This window comes from Buteo buteo, chromosome 4 (genome assembly GCF_964188355.1).
Source record: "Buteo buteo chromosome 4, bButBut1.hap1.1, whole genome shotgun sequence".
In the NCBI taxonomy this organism is placed as follows: domain Eukaryota; kingdom Metazoa; phylum Chordata; class Aves; order Accipitriformes; family Accipitridae; genus Buteo; species Buteo buteo.
In genome coordinates, this window is record NC_134174.1 from 42,987,586 (window position 1) to 43,005,162 (window position 17,577).

The 17,577-nt window shown below is 37.2% G+C and overlaps 1 protein-coding gene across 22 annotated transcripts in view; it reads left to right on the forward strand.

The window, feature by feature from the left end:
* The window catches only part of KCNMA1 (potassium calcium-activated channel subfamily M alpha 1), a 529,204-nt gene that overhangs the window by 500,730 nt on the left and 10,897 nt on the right, over nt 1–17,577 (forward strand). For 19 of the 22 annotated variants that reach the window (XM_075025663.1, XM_075025664.1, XM_075025668.1 and 16 more), the window contains 3 exons: nt 3,439–3,552; nt 7,357–7,487; nt 15,961–16,155. In XM_075025663.1, the coding sequence (XP_074881764.1) occupies nt 3,439–3,552; nt 7,357–7,487; nt 15,961–16,155 (440 nt within the window). Of the gene's footprint in view, nt 1–3,438; nt 3,553–4,256; nt 4,341–7,356; nt 7,488–15,960; nt 16,156–17,577 lie in introns of all 22 variants that reach the window. The other 3 variants (XM_075025691.1, XM_075025693.1, XM_075025694.1) reach the window with 1 other exon arrangement.

The following is a 17,577-nucleotide window of genomic DNA, read 5'->3' on the forward strand; positions in this document are numbered from 1 at the left end:
AGAGTCTATGTATAGAATTTACGTTGTGACTTGGGAGCAGGAAGGTGGCCTGAAGGTGCATGATGCCTTGTGACTCCAAACATAGGCACACAAAGTCCCCAGGTACTCCAATTTTCCTTTTCCTGAAAATACTCCAAGATTTTTATATTTTTAAAAAGTGGATTTGTAGAGGTGTCTGAATTAAGCATGGACAAGGAAATTAAATTAAAATAGCAGATATTTCTCACATCTTCCAAGACCTTAGGATGAAAAATATTAAGGCATGAGTCTATTTTTCATTCAAGGAGAAAACAAAATCCCTTTAACATGCTTCCTGCATTTCAGACTGAATGCACTATGAGTGCAGTGTGCAATTACAGAGCTCCTGACAGTCTGTGTCTAACAGAAATGCCACATTTACTTCAATCTTCCAACACCATCCTAGGAAGACAAATATTTGAAGGGTTAGAGAGAGGTGGCTACAAATAGCCTTCAATGGAGAGTGTGCGTGTGCATGCCTCTGTGCATGTGCACATTGTAGAATAGGGAGGGCAAGAAGGACTTACACATTTAGACACAGTTATGCCAACTTTCTTCAATTTGCTTTTAGCTAGTAGGGAAATACCAATGTGCTCTTACCAACTGAAGAGCCTGATTCACTAAAAGGTGGTTTAGGGAGTGCATCCTGAGATGGGGAGAGAAAAGCCTTCAGGAAAAAGAGAGAAGCAGGCCCTCTAGGGATGCTCCCAGCAGTACAACCCCTAGGGTGCATGGGAACAAGATTAGTTTTCTGTGCTCTCAGATAAGTGAGTGTAAAATGTCTTGCTGTTGCCATTTTGACTCGTGATTCTGCAGAGGACCTGACTGGGCCGGCCACTTTAACTGCTCAAGGAGTCTACAGCTACTTGAGCTTTTTTCAATGTACTGTGACAAAAGCCATGTGATGCCTTTCCTGTAGCATAACAGAATGCAAAACTTAAGCACCAGAGCCTGCTGCAGAAGGAGGTGTCACACTAATACCCACCTGTCCTCAGATAGCATGCCTTCCCTTTGGAGTCCCACTTCAATTTTCCTGCTGTTGTGAGAGTGTCAGGGTTACCTCTGACTCATGAGGTGGTGCCTGAAGGAACTTCGTTAGACTCACTTTGTGAGTCTGAGAAATCCTAGGCTCTGCCGTGCAGACATAAGTGTTCAAAGAGCCAAGACGCCTAGTGGTCACAGCGCCAAACACAACATCTGCAACCGATACCAGTTGGGAATGCAACTCACTGTCACTATGCCAGTCTTACTGAAATCATTTCAGCACGACAAGTAGTATTAAATGACTGACTGTTAACATTGCCAACATTTCCGATTGTCTCTAAGAAATCTGCTTTCTAAAGATTTTCTATGCACTGGTAATATTAAATAGAGTTGCTTTGCTGTCTTAGGTTTGCCTATGGTGACGTTTTTGTCTTGCAAGGCTGTTGAAGATATCACATCCACTTCTTTCCTCCTAAGGAATTTCTTCACAGACTTTTTACTCCCTTTTTACTTATCCTATCCTTACAATCCTCATGTTGTATCTAGCTTTCATGTGGTAGTCAGAAGGAAATTCATACTGGTACCTTCTGGAGGGCTAAGTCTCTCTTCTCAGTGATTCGAGTTGTATTACCTATATATTCTATATGTGATATAGACAAAACATAGGGAGAAATTAATTGAATACCAAACAAAAATTTACATCCCATTAAATCAAGAAGTCCAGATCTAGTGGTCCTTATAGTTTGTTTTGTTTAGGGACAGTTTAAGAGTGATGGTAATTATCACTGGAAAAGAACCATAAATCCCTCAGACAATATAAAACCAGTACCACATGTTAACAACATTACAGTTTAGTTTAGAGATTTCCTGGTTTGTAAATTAGTCCCCAAACTGAAGAAAGTTAAAGTAGATAATATCATATATCATATCATATCATGTCATCTTCTTCTGAATTCAGTAGCAGATTAATGTGTCAATGAATTTAATCCAGTGAAACAGTTTCCACACTGCAAGAAGATAATGAAGTTATGTCCTGAATTAATTTTGCTGTGATTAATTTAGAATTGATAGATGGAGAATTCAAAACTAGTTCAGACCAGTAATGACAGAGGATCAAAAGTGTCCCTGGATGTCAGGTGTGAAGTAAAAGAAGTCGGGCGTAATATGGCAAAAAAAGGAATGTTTTCTCAAAAATGTGTGTTTTAAAGTGAGCTTGGCTCAATCCTATCCCTAGCAGACAAATATTTGCTTAAAAATGCTGCCTTGATATTGATCTACAGGAAATCCTAAAGTCAAACTCTGGCTTCATCATCACTTCTGCAATAATGACATTAAATGAATATTCCCATGCTTTCTGCAGCTTTAATGGACAAGGGAGATGGAATGCATTAGTCTCAACTGTGAATTTCCAGTCCAGTTGTTGCATGGGCTTTTGTATAACTGCCTATTTTTCAGTACTTACAATCAAACTCCAAAAGGCTTTGCCTGGGTATTTTTCATTTAAAAAAAAAAAAGATTAAAAAATGCTCAGTGTCAAGAGCTCGATTTCAAACTGCGTAGAGAATCAGGCTGAAAACACAAACTTTTTTAGAGGTGAACCTTGCTGCTCTCCAGATCTTTTTTTCTCTGAGTGCCTGCCAATATGTTTTCTCTCCCACCTTTGTTTCCTTTACATCCCCAAAGGTATAAAACTCTTTCTAGTTTCTTTTCAAGCATTCCTCTTACATACCGTTTGAAAACCTGTGTCTTTTTCCTTCCATCCTATCTTTTTTCTGTTAGAATGGGCCCTTCCATCCCAGCATTCCTGTAACTGTATTCCTCATAAAAATGCGTATTATGAATGGTACACCTGAAAAGAAAAAAAAAGAAAATTGTGTGGGTTGTATTGCTCCTGGAAAAGTTAGAAAATTTTAAATCCTGCATGTTGATCAAACCTAAAACTGCTAGTAGAAGCAATTTGTTCCTTATGGTTGTACTACTGTTTACAAACAATACTATTTAAAATGTTGATTGAGGTTTAAGGAAAGGTGTTTGTTTCAGAATTATTTGAGATACTAATAGGACAAAATTAAACCTCTCTAACACTGAAGTCTTCGGTTTTTTATTTATATTTAAGTAAGCATTACTCTTTCCCTTTTACATGTTTTAATGCAAAGGCTACCTGGGATAACAAAATAAATTTCAATTTCTCCATTAGCTACCAAATATCTTACAGTAGAAATCACCTACGTATTTGTGAAGGATTATGCTTTTAAGAAATAATTGTTGAAAATTAAGTCAATTTTTTTTAAAATGCCAATTTTTTTTACCATACTTTTCTGGGAAAAAAAAAGAGATAGGGAATTCCCTGTTGGTGGGGATTTTTTAGTATAATTTGTCCTGTGTAAACTTTCTCTTTTTCTTTCTTTCTTTTATTTTTTTTTTTTTCTCTTTTAGGCTTTACACCCCCTGGGATGGATAGGTCATCTCCAGACAACAGTCCAGTCCATGGCCTGTTACGTCAACCCTCCATTACAACAGGAGCCAACATCCCTATTATAACAGAGCTAGGTAAGGAAAACTAACATTTAACCTTTCAAGTACGTTCCCCTATATTTTTCCAACTTCCCTTGTTATGCAGTCTCAGAAAAATTACCTATACTGTATCTTTACACTGCTGTGTTTTCTCTTCTGATAACTGTTTTGAATTACTATTTCTAAAAAAAGATTAGTAACAGTTGTTTCACTTTATTTGAATAACTGAAATCTATTTCTCTCTTTCCTTTGCATTTTCACTATTTTCTTAAACACTGTATCAGACAAGATGCTTTTTACATAGTGTAACAAATAAGCAGGGGTCTTTGGGCTAAGGTTAGAAAAGAAAAAACCCACAGTAAGTATGAGCAGACATTTCCTGTACATTTAATCAATAGTAAGAGGCCATTTGTTTATTTCTTCATGGTCCAGAACTTTTTAATCATGTGTAACCAAACTCTGTATAATAGTATGAGACATTTTACTCCTGAGAATACGATGATGGTAGGTAACCAGGCTCTGATTTCCACTCTAGCTGTGGGTATTTATGTTGTCAAATGGTGTGATGTGAAGTGCAGAAGCTGTTCTGTTTTTTTCATGGCAAATACAAACTTGATTTGTGGTCCTTTGTCCTTTTATTTTCTTTTTCAGTTTTATTTTTTAGAGCCTTACCTGTCTTTTTCCCTTACTTTATTCTCTTTCTGTACTTTCTTTTTCCCCTTAAATACTTTACTTATTAGCTAAGCCTGGCAAACTTCTGCCTTTGGTTTCAATCAGTCAGGAAAAAAACAGTGGAACCCACATTCTAATGATAACTGAACTGGGTAAGAAGTGCCTTTTTCCTTCACATCACTGTCTTATTTTCTGTTGTTGTTCTTACTGTCATCAGCTTTTCCTTTATTTATCTGGCTGTATCAGAGGGGCTACCCTCATGGCACTGCTTTGAATGTGTTTTATTTGTGGTTCTAGTTGAAATTGACTGTCTTGTTCTGGCCTTTCTTAATGATTTTTTTTTTCACGCAGCATCAGTAAACCTTTGATCACACTCGCCTGACCTGCCGGCTGTTTTCATAACACCTTCTCACCAATTCATTTTCTTTGGCCTGGGTCCCCACCTCCCGGGCCCTCCCTGCCCCCCACCAATTTTTCTCTCCTTTTCTCTCTCTCTTTCTCTTTCTTTTTTTGTTTTTGGTTTTTTTTCAGCCTATTGTCAATTTGGTGGACATGCCTTAGCAATTCTCACAGGAAGTCCAAGAAGAAATAAAAGATACCAGAAAAAAACCCCAAACAGCATCATACTTTCCCTTAAGCTATTTGTTTGTTTATTTGGGGGAGCAGGCCTTTTCTCAGAAGCTCAGGTTTTGAAGCTGTAAAAAAGCAGCCAAGCTTCTGCATTGCTCCCTCTCGATAAAGAGAACTCCCACCAGCTTTTCCGAACAGTGTTTAATGAGCATTTCCTATGGTGCAGCACCACACATTCGAGCCTACCTCACCTAGCCTGGAGACCTTTCGCAGAAATCCTAGCCTGCTAACTTGCATCAGGAAGATAAAGATATTGAGGATAAAACCACACTTGCAGAATTCATGTTAGAATTTGTAGTACCTTGGAAACTGATACCACGCACAGCTAGCAAGCTGGTACCCAAGTCAGGTATTAGTCTACCAGATGTAGGTGGAAAAAGAATGCTACTGTCAATAGTGCCTACTCTCAACTAGCAAATTAAGCTAAGGCACAAGCTCTTCAAAAAGTACATTTCGAAGTGGTATGTCAGGCTCTCAAATACTATTTTGCTCAAGAATCTGGAGAATAAATTGATAGCCATTGTACAAAGAAAGGAGTATTGTAGATATTGGTGTTTGCTAGAATGAAATTCTTCTGACTCCCAGGGCAGAACACTTCTCCATTTACAATGCTGAGGTGTTCTGTTTTCACGGTTACATCAGGGGGTGGAAAGGCAGGAATTTTAAATCCTACTTCAGCTCAGTTCCTGACTGAATGATCACGGCCAAGCTCTGGCTCAACAGGGCTCTAAATGGAGAATAACACTTCTCATCTCTTTTAGACAGCTATTGTGAGGCTTTATCTATAGTCATTCATGTTTGGTAAGCTAAGCGTGGCAAGCACAGTAGTATATACAGGTTGGAAAAGGAGTGGATGGAAGGTGAAACTATATACGAAGGAAGATCAGAATAGCAGGCGGAAGAATTTCTGGCCTAAGAAGTTCAGAGTCGAAACCTGATCAAGTTAACAGCAGCTCTCCTGTTGTTTTCAAAGCTCAGGAGATGTGTTCATATGGGGAATAGGGACATAGTCAATGTGTGCAGTTTCAAATGCTGAAAAAGTTTTTAGTTTCCCTTCCTTGCATGAGAACTGAAATTAATTTGTCATTTAGTAAGGTAAAGGGTATTTCGATGGCATAGCTAAGCAGTCTGTGCTTTCATGCCTGAGGAGGACTAATAGGGAAATGTAGTATTTCATGAAATACGATCCACTTGATGCTCTGATCTCAAGGAAACAACTATTTTTAGTGGAGTGAGTTGGAGGCAGAGCGCTTAACTGTGACAATGAAATGCCAGAGAAAGTCTAAATGACAAATACTACTTTATTTGGGCTTTTTCTTTATACAGCCTGATGTAGATTCTTTTTCACAGTGGCTAATATAGGATTTGTGTCTAAGGAAGTGAAGTTATGGAGACAAATATTCGAACAAAAGGGAATGCTGCAAGAGAATAGCTGGAGTATTGCTCGTTCATTCAGATAGATGCATGTTAAAGGGACAGTTTATCCTCTTTGGAGCCATAAGTGCATTAACACCACTCCAGTAAGAATCACAGAGCTGTCATGGTTTAACCCCAGCCAGCAACTAAGCACCACGCAGCCACTCACTCACTCCCCCCCCATCCAGCGGGATGGGGGAGAAAATCAGGAAAAGAAGTAAAACTCCTGGGTTGAGATAAGAATGGTTTAATAGAACAGAAAAGAAGAAACTAATAATGATAACACTAATAAAATCACAGCAGTAGTAATAAAAGGATTGAAATGTACAAATGATGCGCAGGGCAATTGCTCACCACCCACCGACCAACACCCAGCCAGTCCCCGAGCGGCGAAAAATCCCTGCCCCCCCCCTTCCCAGTTCCTAAACTAGATGGGACGTCACATGGTATGGAACACACTGTTGGCCAGTTTGGGTCAGGTGCCCTGGCTGGGCATGAGAAGCTGAAAAATCCTTGACTATAGTCTAAACACTACTGAGCAACAACTGAAAACATCAGTGTTATCAACATTCTTCACATACTGAACTCAAAACATAGCACTGCACCAGCTACTAGGAAGGCAGTTAACTCTACCCCAGCTGAAACCAGGACAGCAGCCAATCTAACAGATGCCTGTGAGCTGTATCAGCATTTTTTGGAGAGCCTTTATTTTACAACGGGGTTCTGACTTGGTATCTTCTGATAACATTTCACTGTACATGCATACAGCCTTAGCCACTGTTCCCGATCAATACCAAGTTTGTCTCAATATATAGAAGAGTATCACGTATCTCATTTTGAGTGCAGGCAGCTGGTGCCACAAAGCTACTTTTACAGCAAAGTCATAGTCACCTCTCAAAAGCAAGAGTCACCTCTTACAAGCAAGATAATGATCAACAGATTTTTAAATGCACATTTTCACATCCATCTTGATTTCATTTTCAGTGACGTCAAAGACACAAGTCTGTGTTTCCAGACATATGCCGTTTCTTTTTTTCTTTCTGACTGTGTAATGTGTAAGGTCACATGCTGGTGACCCAGAGGCACCTGATGATTTTATTATTATTTATTTATTATTTTCAGTAAATGATTCAAATGTTCAGTTCTTGGACCAAGATGATGATGATGATCCAGACACAGAATTGTATCTCACACAGCCCTTTGCATGTGGAACCGCATTTGCTGTCAGTGTGCTGGACTCTCTCATGAGCGCAGTAAGCAAACAAAACCTTTTTCATTCCCTTCCATCAGACTTATTGTGAAAGAGTATGAAAGCGTAGTCCCTTTTCCACAGGTAGTCAGAAGGAGACACTTTTCTCTTAGATGTCAAGAGAATTTCAGAGCCTAAACTAGGTTATTTTTTAGCTGGACACAGAGACCTTAAAACAACTGAGATATCTGGTACTACCATGAGTCCACAATTTTAAAAGCAAAGAGTCTCATGTCAGGCTTTAAGGATAATATGTTCCAAAAAATGTTCAATCTCCCTCCTGAAACCCAGACCCAAATTCAGTGTGTCAGCCCCTATGTTCACTGTTCATGTCAGACAGCATCCACCATGTTTTAAGCTCTTAATTTCCTGTAGCCATGAACAATGCTCTGAGTATGAGCAGAAAGCCATTGTACACATCATGTGAATGCTACTTGTGTGAAGAGAGGTCATAATCTCTTTTTCACATGAGTTGTCTTGTGAATTGAAACATAAGTGTACACCAGAAACTACAGATGGTGGCCTTTGGTTATGTCTACATTAGGGTTTTTGGTTTGCAGCCATAGTACAGTTTTGAAGCAAATGCCTCAGTCATACTCCTTTTCATCCTCCCTTGCTTCATACTGATCAGGTTTTCAGACCAGTCTCACCCTGTTTGAGCTGCACTTCTTTCAGAGGGACCTTAAGCTCTGCTAGATGTAGCAAGAACATAGCCTTTTTAAAATCTGAGCATAGGCTTTCTGAGCTCCTCATGGAATAAAGTTCCATAGTGCTGGGAATCATCTGCTGTAAACCCCACATGATATTAAAAATGAGCAAATGGGTTTCCTTAAAGGAGCCAAGTCTGACCTTCACCTAAATTCAGAATGAAGCTTTTTGATTTTAAGAAAAATTCAGAGTGATCTTTATTATTTAATATTTTATTTGTGTTTCATATTTATGTATCTGTAGTTCATATTTTTATTCCCTGCTATATTCCTCATATTTTCCATCCACAGATGAATAATATCAGTCTACACTGTTAAAATTTTATTCTAATGCAGCCTGTTTGCAATAAACTCAGAAAATACTTTTTTTGAAAGTTATTGGCCATATTTTGCAGATGTGACAAATTCAGAAAGCCTAAGCAAGCACACTTAAACTCTGTACCTTCTCTAATTAAAATCTCTATGTATAATATATTTAGCATTTTCATATTATAAATGCAAATAATTTGACACGAAGGTTCCAAATTATTATCTACTGTTTATCTACTCACATTGTTATCTAAATCAATGCCCCCGAATGAATCGTTCAGTAGGGCACTTCCAGAATCTTGGAAAAAGTATTCCTCTGATTGCCACTGACATCATCACAAAAAGAAAGCAAAAAGTTGTGGATACCATTGCTCTCTTGTGCAAAGGTGTATCATGTAAATAATAGTGAGGCAATAAGACATTTGTGGAACATGACTGTTCAGAAATTTTTACTTGGAACTCATCATATAATCCTCACAGTATTTTTAGTTATTGCTAGCTTTTATTAACTTCCAGTTTTTGACACCTTGCCCCTCCGTTTCCTCAATTCCTTTCTTCAACAGAGTCTTTTTTTCAAACATTTTCACATCTAAATGGTCATATTATATGTCAGGGACAGTGCAGCCTGAAGCCAGAGAAGTAAATGTGGTAACAAGTGTAGAAAATTCTAACTTCTTAGAAAAAAAACTAATCAAGAAGACAAGCCAAGGATTCAGTCAGTTAGAATTGTTCACCATTCTGTCTTTTCTTTGACCACTTTGCTGATTGGTGGCAGCATTTTCTCTTTTATTCCTCAAAGGCCTAGTAAAGAGTTGGAAAAGTACAATTCTTCCTGACCCTTCAGAAAGCGTTAAGATGTGTGAGATGTTTTCCCTTTACTATCCCTATTCTCATGGGAAGGATGTATTCTCCTTACACTTCTTCTTCGAGGAAAAGAGTGTTCTTCACGCAAACTAATCTACTTGCACTGTATTATCTCTTTTTTTTTTTTTTTCCTAGAGTACACTTGTTTTTAGGGACCAGCTTCTATTTATTCTGCCTAACTTCAAGCCAGTACCAGCAAACTGAACGCAAAATCCTAACTAAATTGTGAGATCAGCAGTCATGCTTTCATCCTATTAATTGCACAGGTATTCTGTAAGAAGGAAATAATACACACTGTACTGGCCTGTGCCAGCTCATTTTGAGAATAGGCTATAGTTCGTTATTCAATCTGCTTAGTGATTTGGGATTTTTTATAGCTTAATTTTTATAGAAAAATTCCAACTTATGATCTCTGTTGATATCTCTGGCATGCAAATTCCTTATATGGTCTACAGTACAAACGTACAATGCATGAACTGCTCCATTAAAAATTAATCTCCTCTCACAGTGGTGGGGTTTTGTAGTAAAACAAGTGTAAGAAAGATTAGAAAGTAGAATAATATCCATGCGTACAGTATTCTTTCTAATCTGCAGGTAATTTGAAACATACCTATAGATGTATGTATATAGAAAAAGAGGTACAAAATATATTTAAAATAATTTGCTAAAGTATTCAGTTATTGAATAATAATAATGATACTAATAATTCAACAGTATTAATCAGTGTTAAATTAATATTTTCTTTCATGTAATTTTATTAATATAGAAGTAGTGGAGTAAACCCTACTCGTGAATCACAAATTAAAAAATGCGTTGTCACTTTCTGATTCAAATCTGAATGCTGAAGATCATTACGTTCTGCTAGTTTAGCATTATTTCCTATAAGATGACAGTATTAGATATTTTAAATTTGAAGTTGTCTGTTATTTTCTATTTCAAAGATAAAAGGCTTAATGAAGTTTACTTTTCAAAATGCTAGCTACAGGCTATCTGCACAGTTTGTCCTCTGCAGCAAAGGCAATATATTCCACAAGCCTATGATTCACAGTGTGGTAGTTCGAAGATCATTGCTCAGAAGACAATAACGAGCCCAAAAAACTGCATTGTCTTTTTGATGAGTTGGTAACAGTGGTCTCTCCAGGCTTTGGTTAAAGTGCATTATTGTACTCTGTGTGAACACTGTAGACATAGTTCATGTTTTAAGTGTGGCAGTGGCTATTGTTAAATCACGCCAGCTAATCATTATTACGTCTTTGAAGAGACATCTACTGCCATCAGAGACATGAATGATATATTAATATTTGTTTTGTCATAACATATGCAAACCCAGGGAAAGAATATATGTAGTCTGTCAATCTCAAGGTGGCGCCGCTCCTGAAAAGCAAAGCACATTCTCATCACCAAATTGAATGTGACTAAAAGCCATGGGATTCGAAGCATCTTTTAGATAATGTGGATGTTGTGTAAAAAGATTATCTTGAGCTATAAAATTACATGACATAGGATAGCTTAAGGGAAGCAAATTTTTGAGGAGGAGTACTTTTTCCTTTTCTGGGCCTTGTTGAGATAGTTTTTCCAGAAAAACCTGTGCATGCAAGAAAATCAGTTTTATCGACACGCAGTACCTTCAAAGGTTTGAGCAGTTGGCTTGAGAGCCAATGCTTCTCTGTTACTCCTTTTGGTGCTGAAGCTATGAGAACCACAGAAGTTCTGGCAGGTTGGCATCCCTCCCATACATACTGCTGACAATAGACTTGATGTACTGTCAGAGTGCTGCCATTAGAAGCAAAGATCTCCACAACCAGATTATACCGTTTAACATTCGATATCCTCGATTTCCTTGTACTAGAACTTTAGGACTTGGGTTTTGTTCTGTAATACTACATTTTACATTTTCTTCATATAAACAAAAGCACAGAATGGAAGACAATAGTTAAAACAGTTAAAAATAACTTTTCAGTATATCCCTTACTCCATCAGGGATCCTCACAGTCTTATTTATACAGAAAAGAAACCGTTCTAATCTATGATATGGGCATTTTGAAACACAAGACTGGGTTTTGTGCAAGTCTGTTCAGGGGACTAGCAAGCATCATCTTGTAACCTAAAGTACCCCAAACTTCTTTAAAGTTTGGACAATATTTTGAGAATCAATAGATTTTCAAGGGGTGAAATGCTGTTAGTTATTTTCTGCTGTTGATTCTGTCTCAAAGGCCCTTTTGTTATTGGTCTAAGTTACTGATGTTAGCTTAGATTTGGATATATATTATTTATTCAACAGAATTCCTCCAACTGAAAAAGAAAAGCAAGTTGAAGTATTTGTTTGAAAGCAATGTTAAAAACTGCATGCAGTGGAGGAGTCGTCTTCTTAAAAGAAATCCATAAAAAGCCACTAGCAAACACAAAAAATGGCAGATATGACTTGGAAAATGACAATTTTAGAGTAATTATAAATGAAAGGCAAAGTGCTATTAAAGTTAAAGCAATGTTATTAAAAGATGTGCTAATTTTCAGTTAAATTTTCTGTAAAAGACCAATTAGTTTAAAAGGCTTGACAGCATTAACTGCAAAACATAAGCACTCTGGTAATTATACTTTAAAAAATGATTGAACAAATGGGAAAGCATCCCCAAAATGTTTGAAAGAGCTGCACTACAATTCCGGAGCATAGGCTAGGTGGCACTGCTAGCTCAGATATCTGTGTCAGAATTTCCTTGCTATTTACCCAGTTTCAGTGTCTATGATGCATTTCCTTTTTTTCTGTGTTTAGACTACACCTATTTCACATTCTCATTCCAGATGCTAATTATAGCGATGTCATACAGATGTCCAGTGTGGGGTTCAGTTAATGGCAGTAGCAAACAAGTATTTCTTCAGTTATGATTTTACAGTCAACAAAAGGGATTCACTACCATTACTGGAAAGTGTCTTGTTACTTTAAGTACAGCAGCACCTTTCCAAAGACGTTCTGTAGATCAGTTTCTTATAAGTACTGGCAGTTCCAGGCCAGGTACCCTCCCACAGAGCAAGTAGAAGATCATTCTCAAATTAATTTCAGTGTATTATTATTCCAAAGGAAATGGATATCCGCTAGTTCAGCTTTTCAGTGTCCCCCGTTCCAAACTGGCAAGAGGTAATGAGAGGAGACTGATTTTTGTGACAATTGAAAGCATGGACAGACGGGTTTTTCCTGAGAAGTGTTACATATGTTAGTATAGGAGGAAGCAAGCCTATTTAGCAGAAGGTGACAAGTTACAGCTTCCTATTCACCCATCCTGTCTTGCTTATGGTTGGGCATTTTCTGATCGGTTGCAATGCCAGAGCAGTCCGCCCTGAAAGTTGGAATCTTTTTACTCATTGATGGCAAAAACGCCCAAACCCATCATTTGGCTGCACTCATCCATCTGATTAAATGGTGACATCCACATCAGTCATGGTGTGAAACCCAAATTAAGCCATTGTTCCAAGATAAATGTTGCCTCCTTTGCTAATAAATGTCTTAGCTTTGCCTTAACATTTGTCTAGCAGTGGGAGGCCTTTCTCCAGTGACAGCATTCTGTTCCATCAACAATAGACTTGATTCTTTTCTCATTTGCATCAGTTTCATAGTAGTGTATAGCTCCCAGAGTTACTCCTGGTTGGCACACGACATAAGCCAGAATTGGGCCCATTATGTCGTAATTGCACTGGGGTTTGGGGGTGGGGGTGTATTTTATTTTATTTTATTTTATTTTATTTTGTTTGTATTAATGAATTTGTGACAGGTGCCTGACTTGATACATTATTTTACTACTGCTTTCATTTCTCAGTTTAATATGAGATCTGTAGTAAAATGAGCAATATGGCCACAGTATAATTTCTTAGTATATCATGCTCTAGTGAGCTACAACTGAATTTACGATAAGGGGTAGTTGTGCACTTACACAGTACAAAATTCAGATGAGCTAAGAGTATATGTGTTTAAATCTATGGCTACAGTTGCTATAATTTGAATTACAGAATAAAGAGAGAGAGAAAGAGTTGGAAACCAGTGAAGGCTGGCCTAATGATACCTCCTAAAGAGTAATAAAATTATTAGTACAATTTTAGACTTTTGCATGTTTTACCAATCACTGCAAGTCAGCAGTCTATAAACCCAGGCTATTTTACACAAACCAGCATCCATCAGTCTTAGAGCAGGTGAACATTTCTTACCATAGTTGGGCCCATTGTAAACCAGACTTGAAAAATCTACCAGTAAAGATATGCTTTACTTTTGTTTCATGTTCTTCTATCTTGATTTATAGATGTAAAACTGAGAATAGCATTTTTGCATAATACTAAATATCACTGCTTAGAGAAGAAAAAGGAATAAAAAAATACTGAATAAAAGAGTGGGGAAGGTATGAGAAAAGATACTATTACAGAAAATGCTATGCTTTTGTGAAGATATGTGCTTAAAGTGCTGTATAGAATAAGTTGAAGCACATTTTTACTGAAAGGGCTTTTCCAGCTTCTACAATTGCAGTGCCTCCCGCCTCTAGATCTGGCAGAATTTGGCTTTATATCCATGAAACTGGTGTCAAGTAACATTGCTGCCTAACTGCAGGAGCAAAGGAATTGTGCTAATTATTTTAGTTCTGAGTGGTGTATAGTATACACTGACAAAAGCTGAGAAAAGGGACTAAACAATGCCAATTTTTTTTATTCTGAGTACTTCCATGTTGGAAGAGTATAGCACAGTGGGAAGAGTTGCCAAAGAGGGCAACTCTGATTCTCACCTCAGGGACATCGAGGAAGAAGTAATTGAAGAATAAACGATCATGCCTGCGTGTCTCCTGTCTCGCACCACAGCAATTCCTATTAAATATCATGTAATCACTCCAGACTTACATCCTTGCAGAGGGTTCACATTGATTTTTCTTCATGTTAAGAAAGGTTTGAGTATTACACTTGAATTGTTACACAGTGCATCCAATATGTAAGAGCTGATTTGACATTAGCTGTTGGTTTAGACTAACTGAATCTTCCTGAACCTGCTAATGTCAGACAACTCTTTACAGTACACTTTGTATTTAAAATATATAGTGCTTTACCCGGGCTAATTTAAAATAATTGGAGTTGATGAGATGCAAATATTTGCTTTAGGGCATGTGTAACAATAACAATATATTTCTCTCATTTTAATTTAGTCAACAGGTGAATGGCGTATATACCTATGTAAATAAGCAGAGAAGCTTGAAGTTATGAAACTTCAATGTAATAGTGAAAAATGTTGCTGCATAGAATTCATTTGCTCCTGTTTTATCTGTCAGCTCAAGTGAACAATAAAACTGAAGTTTCATTATACAAAGAAAGAATATCAAAGTAACATGGATAGGAAGCTAGTTCTGCTTTTTGATCTCAGGATAAAATATTTCAACTTGTACTTCAGTTTACCCATGTATTAAATACAATTACATTGTATGGATAGAGCAATGAATTTCATTGAAAAGTATTACTTAAAAAAGTATTATCTTTGGACAAGCAGCGCGGTTTGAGAATTCAGTATTCATTTTTACTTGGTTGGATTACAGACATTTGTTCCAAGTCCTAAGTTCAACAAAAGTCACAAATCTAGTAATGGAATCCACAAACCCAGGGATGTCAATCCTGTGTACTCTACAGTGAGCTCATTTTCTTCTTGTATGTCCCCATACAAGGGAGACACTTGCAAAGCTTCTGAAAACACAGATGTTAGTGACATTGTAAGTGATGGTATCTCCTTTTTTAGTTCAACATTATTTTTTGCCCAGTACATTACATTGCAGATATTTAACTGAGTATATCAGAACTATACCAGTATACTTTTAAGTGAACTTGAAAGTCATTCATCTGGCATTAAATTAATATTTAAAATACCCATTGTTTGCCTGACAGACCAGCAATGCTACAGATGCTGGCAAAATGTCAGTGTGGAGCAGATCTTCCCTAATAAACCACACTTACCCTATACCCTAGAGTTTTTTAAAAGGACCACCAGGATCCCAAACTCATCATACATTTATCTGGAATGAACTCAAGATGTTTAATTGATACATGCTTATGTCTGAACACTGTCAGGTCTCGTAATAAGATGTTTAGTACCATACATCGGTTAGACTGCTAGAGTCCAGCCACAGTAATAAGTAATGACATTTGCAGCACAAAGGCAGCTCCCCAACGAATTGGTGACAAGAGTAAAAAGGCAATCTAGCCTGTGTAAGCTTTAAATGTGGTCTGAATTTTACAATTACATGTCCTAAAGCCCATTATTAGACATGAAGGCAGTGAGAAGGAAAGCAGTCATTGCATCACTACTAACACCAATTATAGGAAACATAAATCATTCAAATTTTTGTACTTTAATAAAAATCAGCCTGAATTGGTGTTTAAAAGGAAGGATCTAGTATAGGAGCCTAATGGGATAGAAGAAAATAGAGTAATTGGAGGCTGCTGTCTTTTCACTTTCTATGTAAAATTATTTGAAGAGACAGCCAAGAACTTTAAACAGCAGAAACCCAGAAAAGTTGTAATTTGGATGTCTTCAGTTGTGACTTTAATGGTGTTTGCTTAAAGAGCTTTCTTTTATCTCTGCAGACATACTTCAATGACAATATCCTCACACTGATACGGACATTGGTAACAGGAGGAGCCACACCAGAGCTGGAAGCACTGATTGCTGAGGAAAATGCATTGAGAGGAGGTTACAGCACGCCCCAGACACTTGCAAACAGGGACAGGTGTCGAGTTGCTCAGTTGGCTTTGTATGATGGGCCGTTTGCAGACCTAGGGGTAAGATCATGAGGGATATGTAGGACCAGGGCTGGTCTGCAGTCTATTTGTTTTCTCTCAGACTGAATTAAAAATCTATCTTAATTAGCATATAATTTCTATTATTTAGTTTAATAGAGCTTTTGGATCATTTGACAATTTATAGCAGAGGGTGCCAGGTTTGCTGTTACCCTTGTTAAGAAGCTGTATGACTTCCCAGACTCCTTGCCTGGATGTCTCATGCAGAAAATCCTGTGGCTCTTCTTAGTTGTCAGCTAAAGAGATGGATGAACTGACTTGGATGATATAACTATTCTGACAATAATCCATTGTAAACATGAGCAATATATATACCTTTGTTGGATTTTTATAAGCTTATTTAGCCTTTCCACGGAGCTTCCAGTTCTTGCTTAAAATATACTTATTAGCTTGAAAACAAAGCTAAAAGGTTTGTTTTCTGCTGTTTCTGGATGAACTAAAATTCTTGTGAAATCCTGATTTTCTGACATTTTGATTCCACTATCCTAAGAGTGAAGTAAAAAAAAACCAACAAACCGACAACCCCAAAAGCAAATAATAAAAGAAAAATCTTTACAGAACAGTGCATTTGGATAAAGAAGTATCTAGAAATGTTTTCTGGACCAAGTCTTGTAATCTTGAGGTGAATCCCAAGATTGCTTTGATGATGATTTGATATTTCTTAAATTAACCTTGTGTTCACAAGCTCTGTTCAAAAAGAATGGAGCGACCTTCTTCATAGAAATGACAGGGAATCCCGGTTTAAGGATTAAGGGTGATGGGAGTAAGCAGATAAAAGTAAACAGCCTTTCAGTTCATGTAGAAGTCCATTCATAGCCGAAACTAACAGCTCATCAAAACACTTGGGCATGAAGCATAACATTTTCACAAATAAAATAAGCAACACCAATCCTTCAAATGGTATTTTGCTAGAGCCTCAGTTGCACTACATCAGTGAAGGTAGAATGCATTAACAGTCATCGTTACTTAAGAATCAATATTTCAGATATACAAATTATCAAATCTAAACTTTTTTTGCTAATCAAAACATTTCATATTATTTATGAAAAATGGCATACCTTTCTTCATTATTTTACAGTGGAAGATATTATATTATCCTTTTAACCCCTCAGAACTCTAATTTCTGTTGTGCTCCCCTGTGAATTTATTTGTCTAGATGACAGTATGACTACTGTGAAAAAAGGGTCAAAATACTAACAATTTTAATATCACAGCTAATGTGATTGTAGAATGTGCATTGTTTGGTACCAAAATTTATATTTCCAGCTTAAAGCAAATCACTCACTCTTCCCAATTTACCATCATTTCATAGATCAAGGCTTTCCAAAATAATGATCACTTTACATAACTACTTATTTGAAATAAAACATTTAGGTTATTCATGTCCTTGGGTCTCATTTGTGA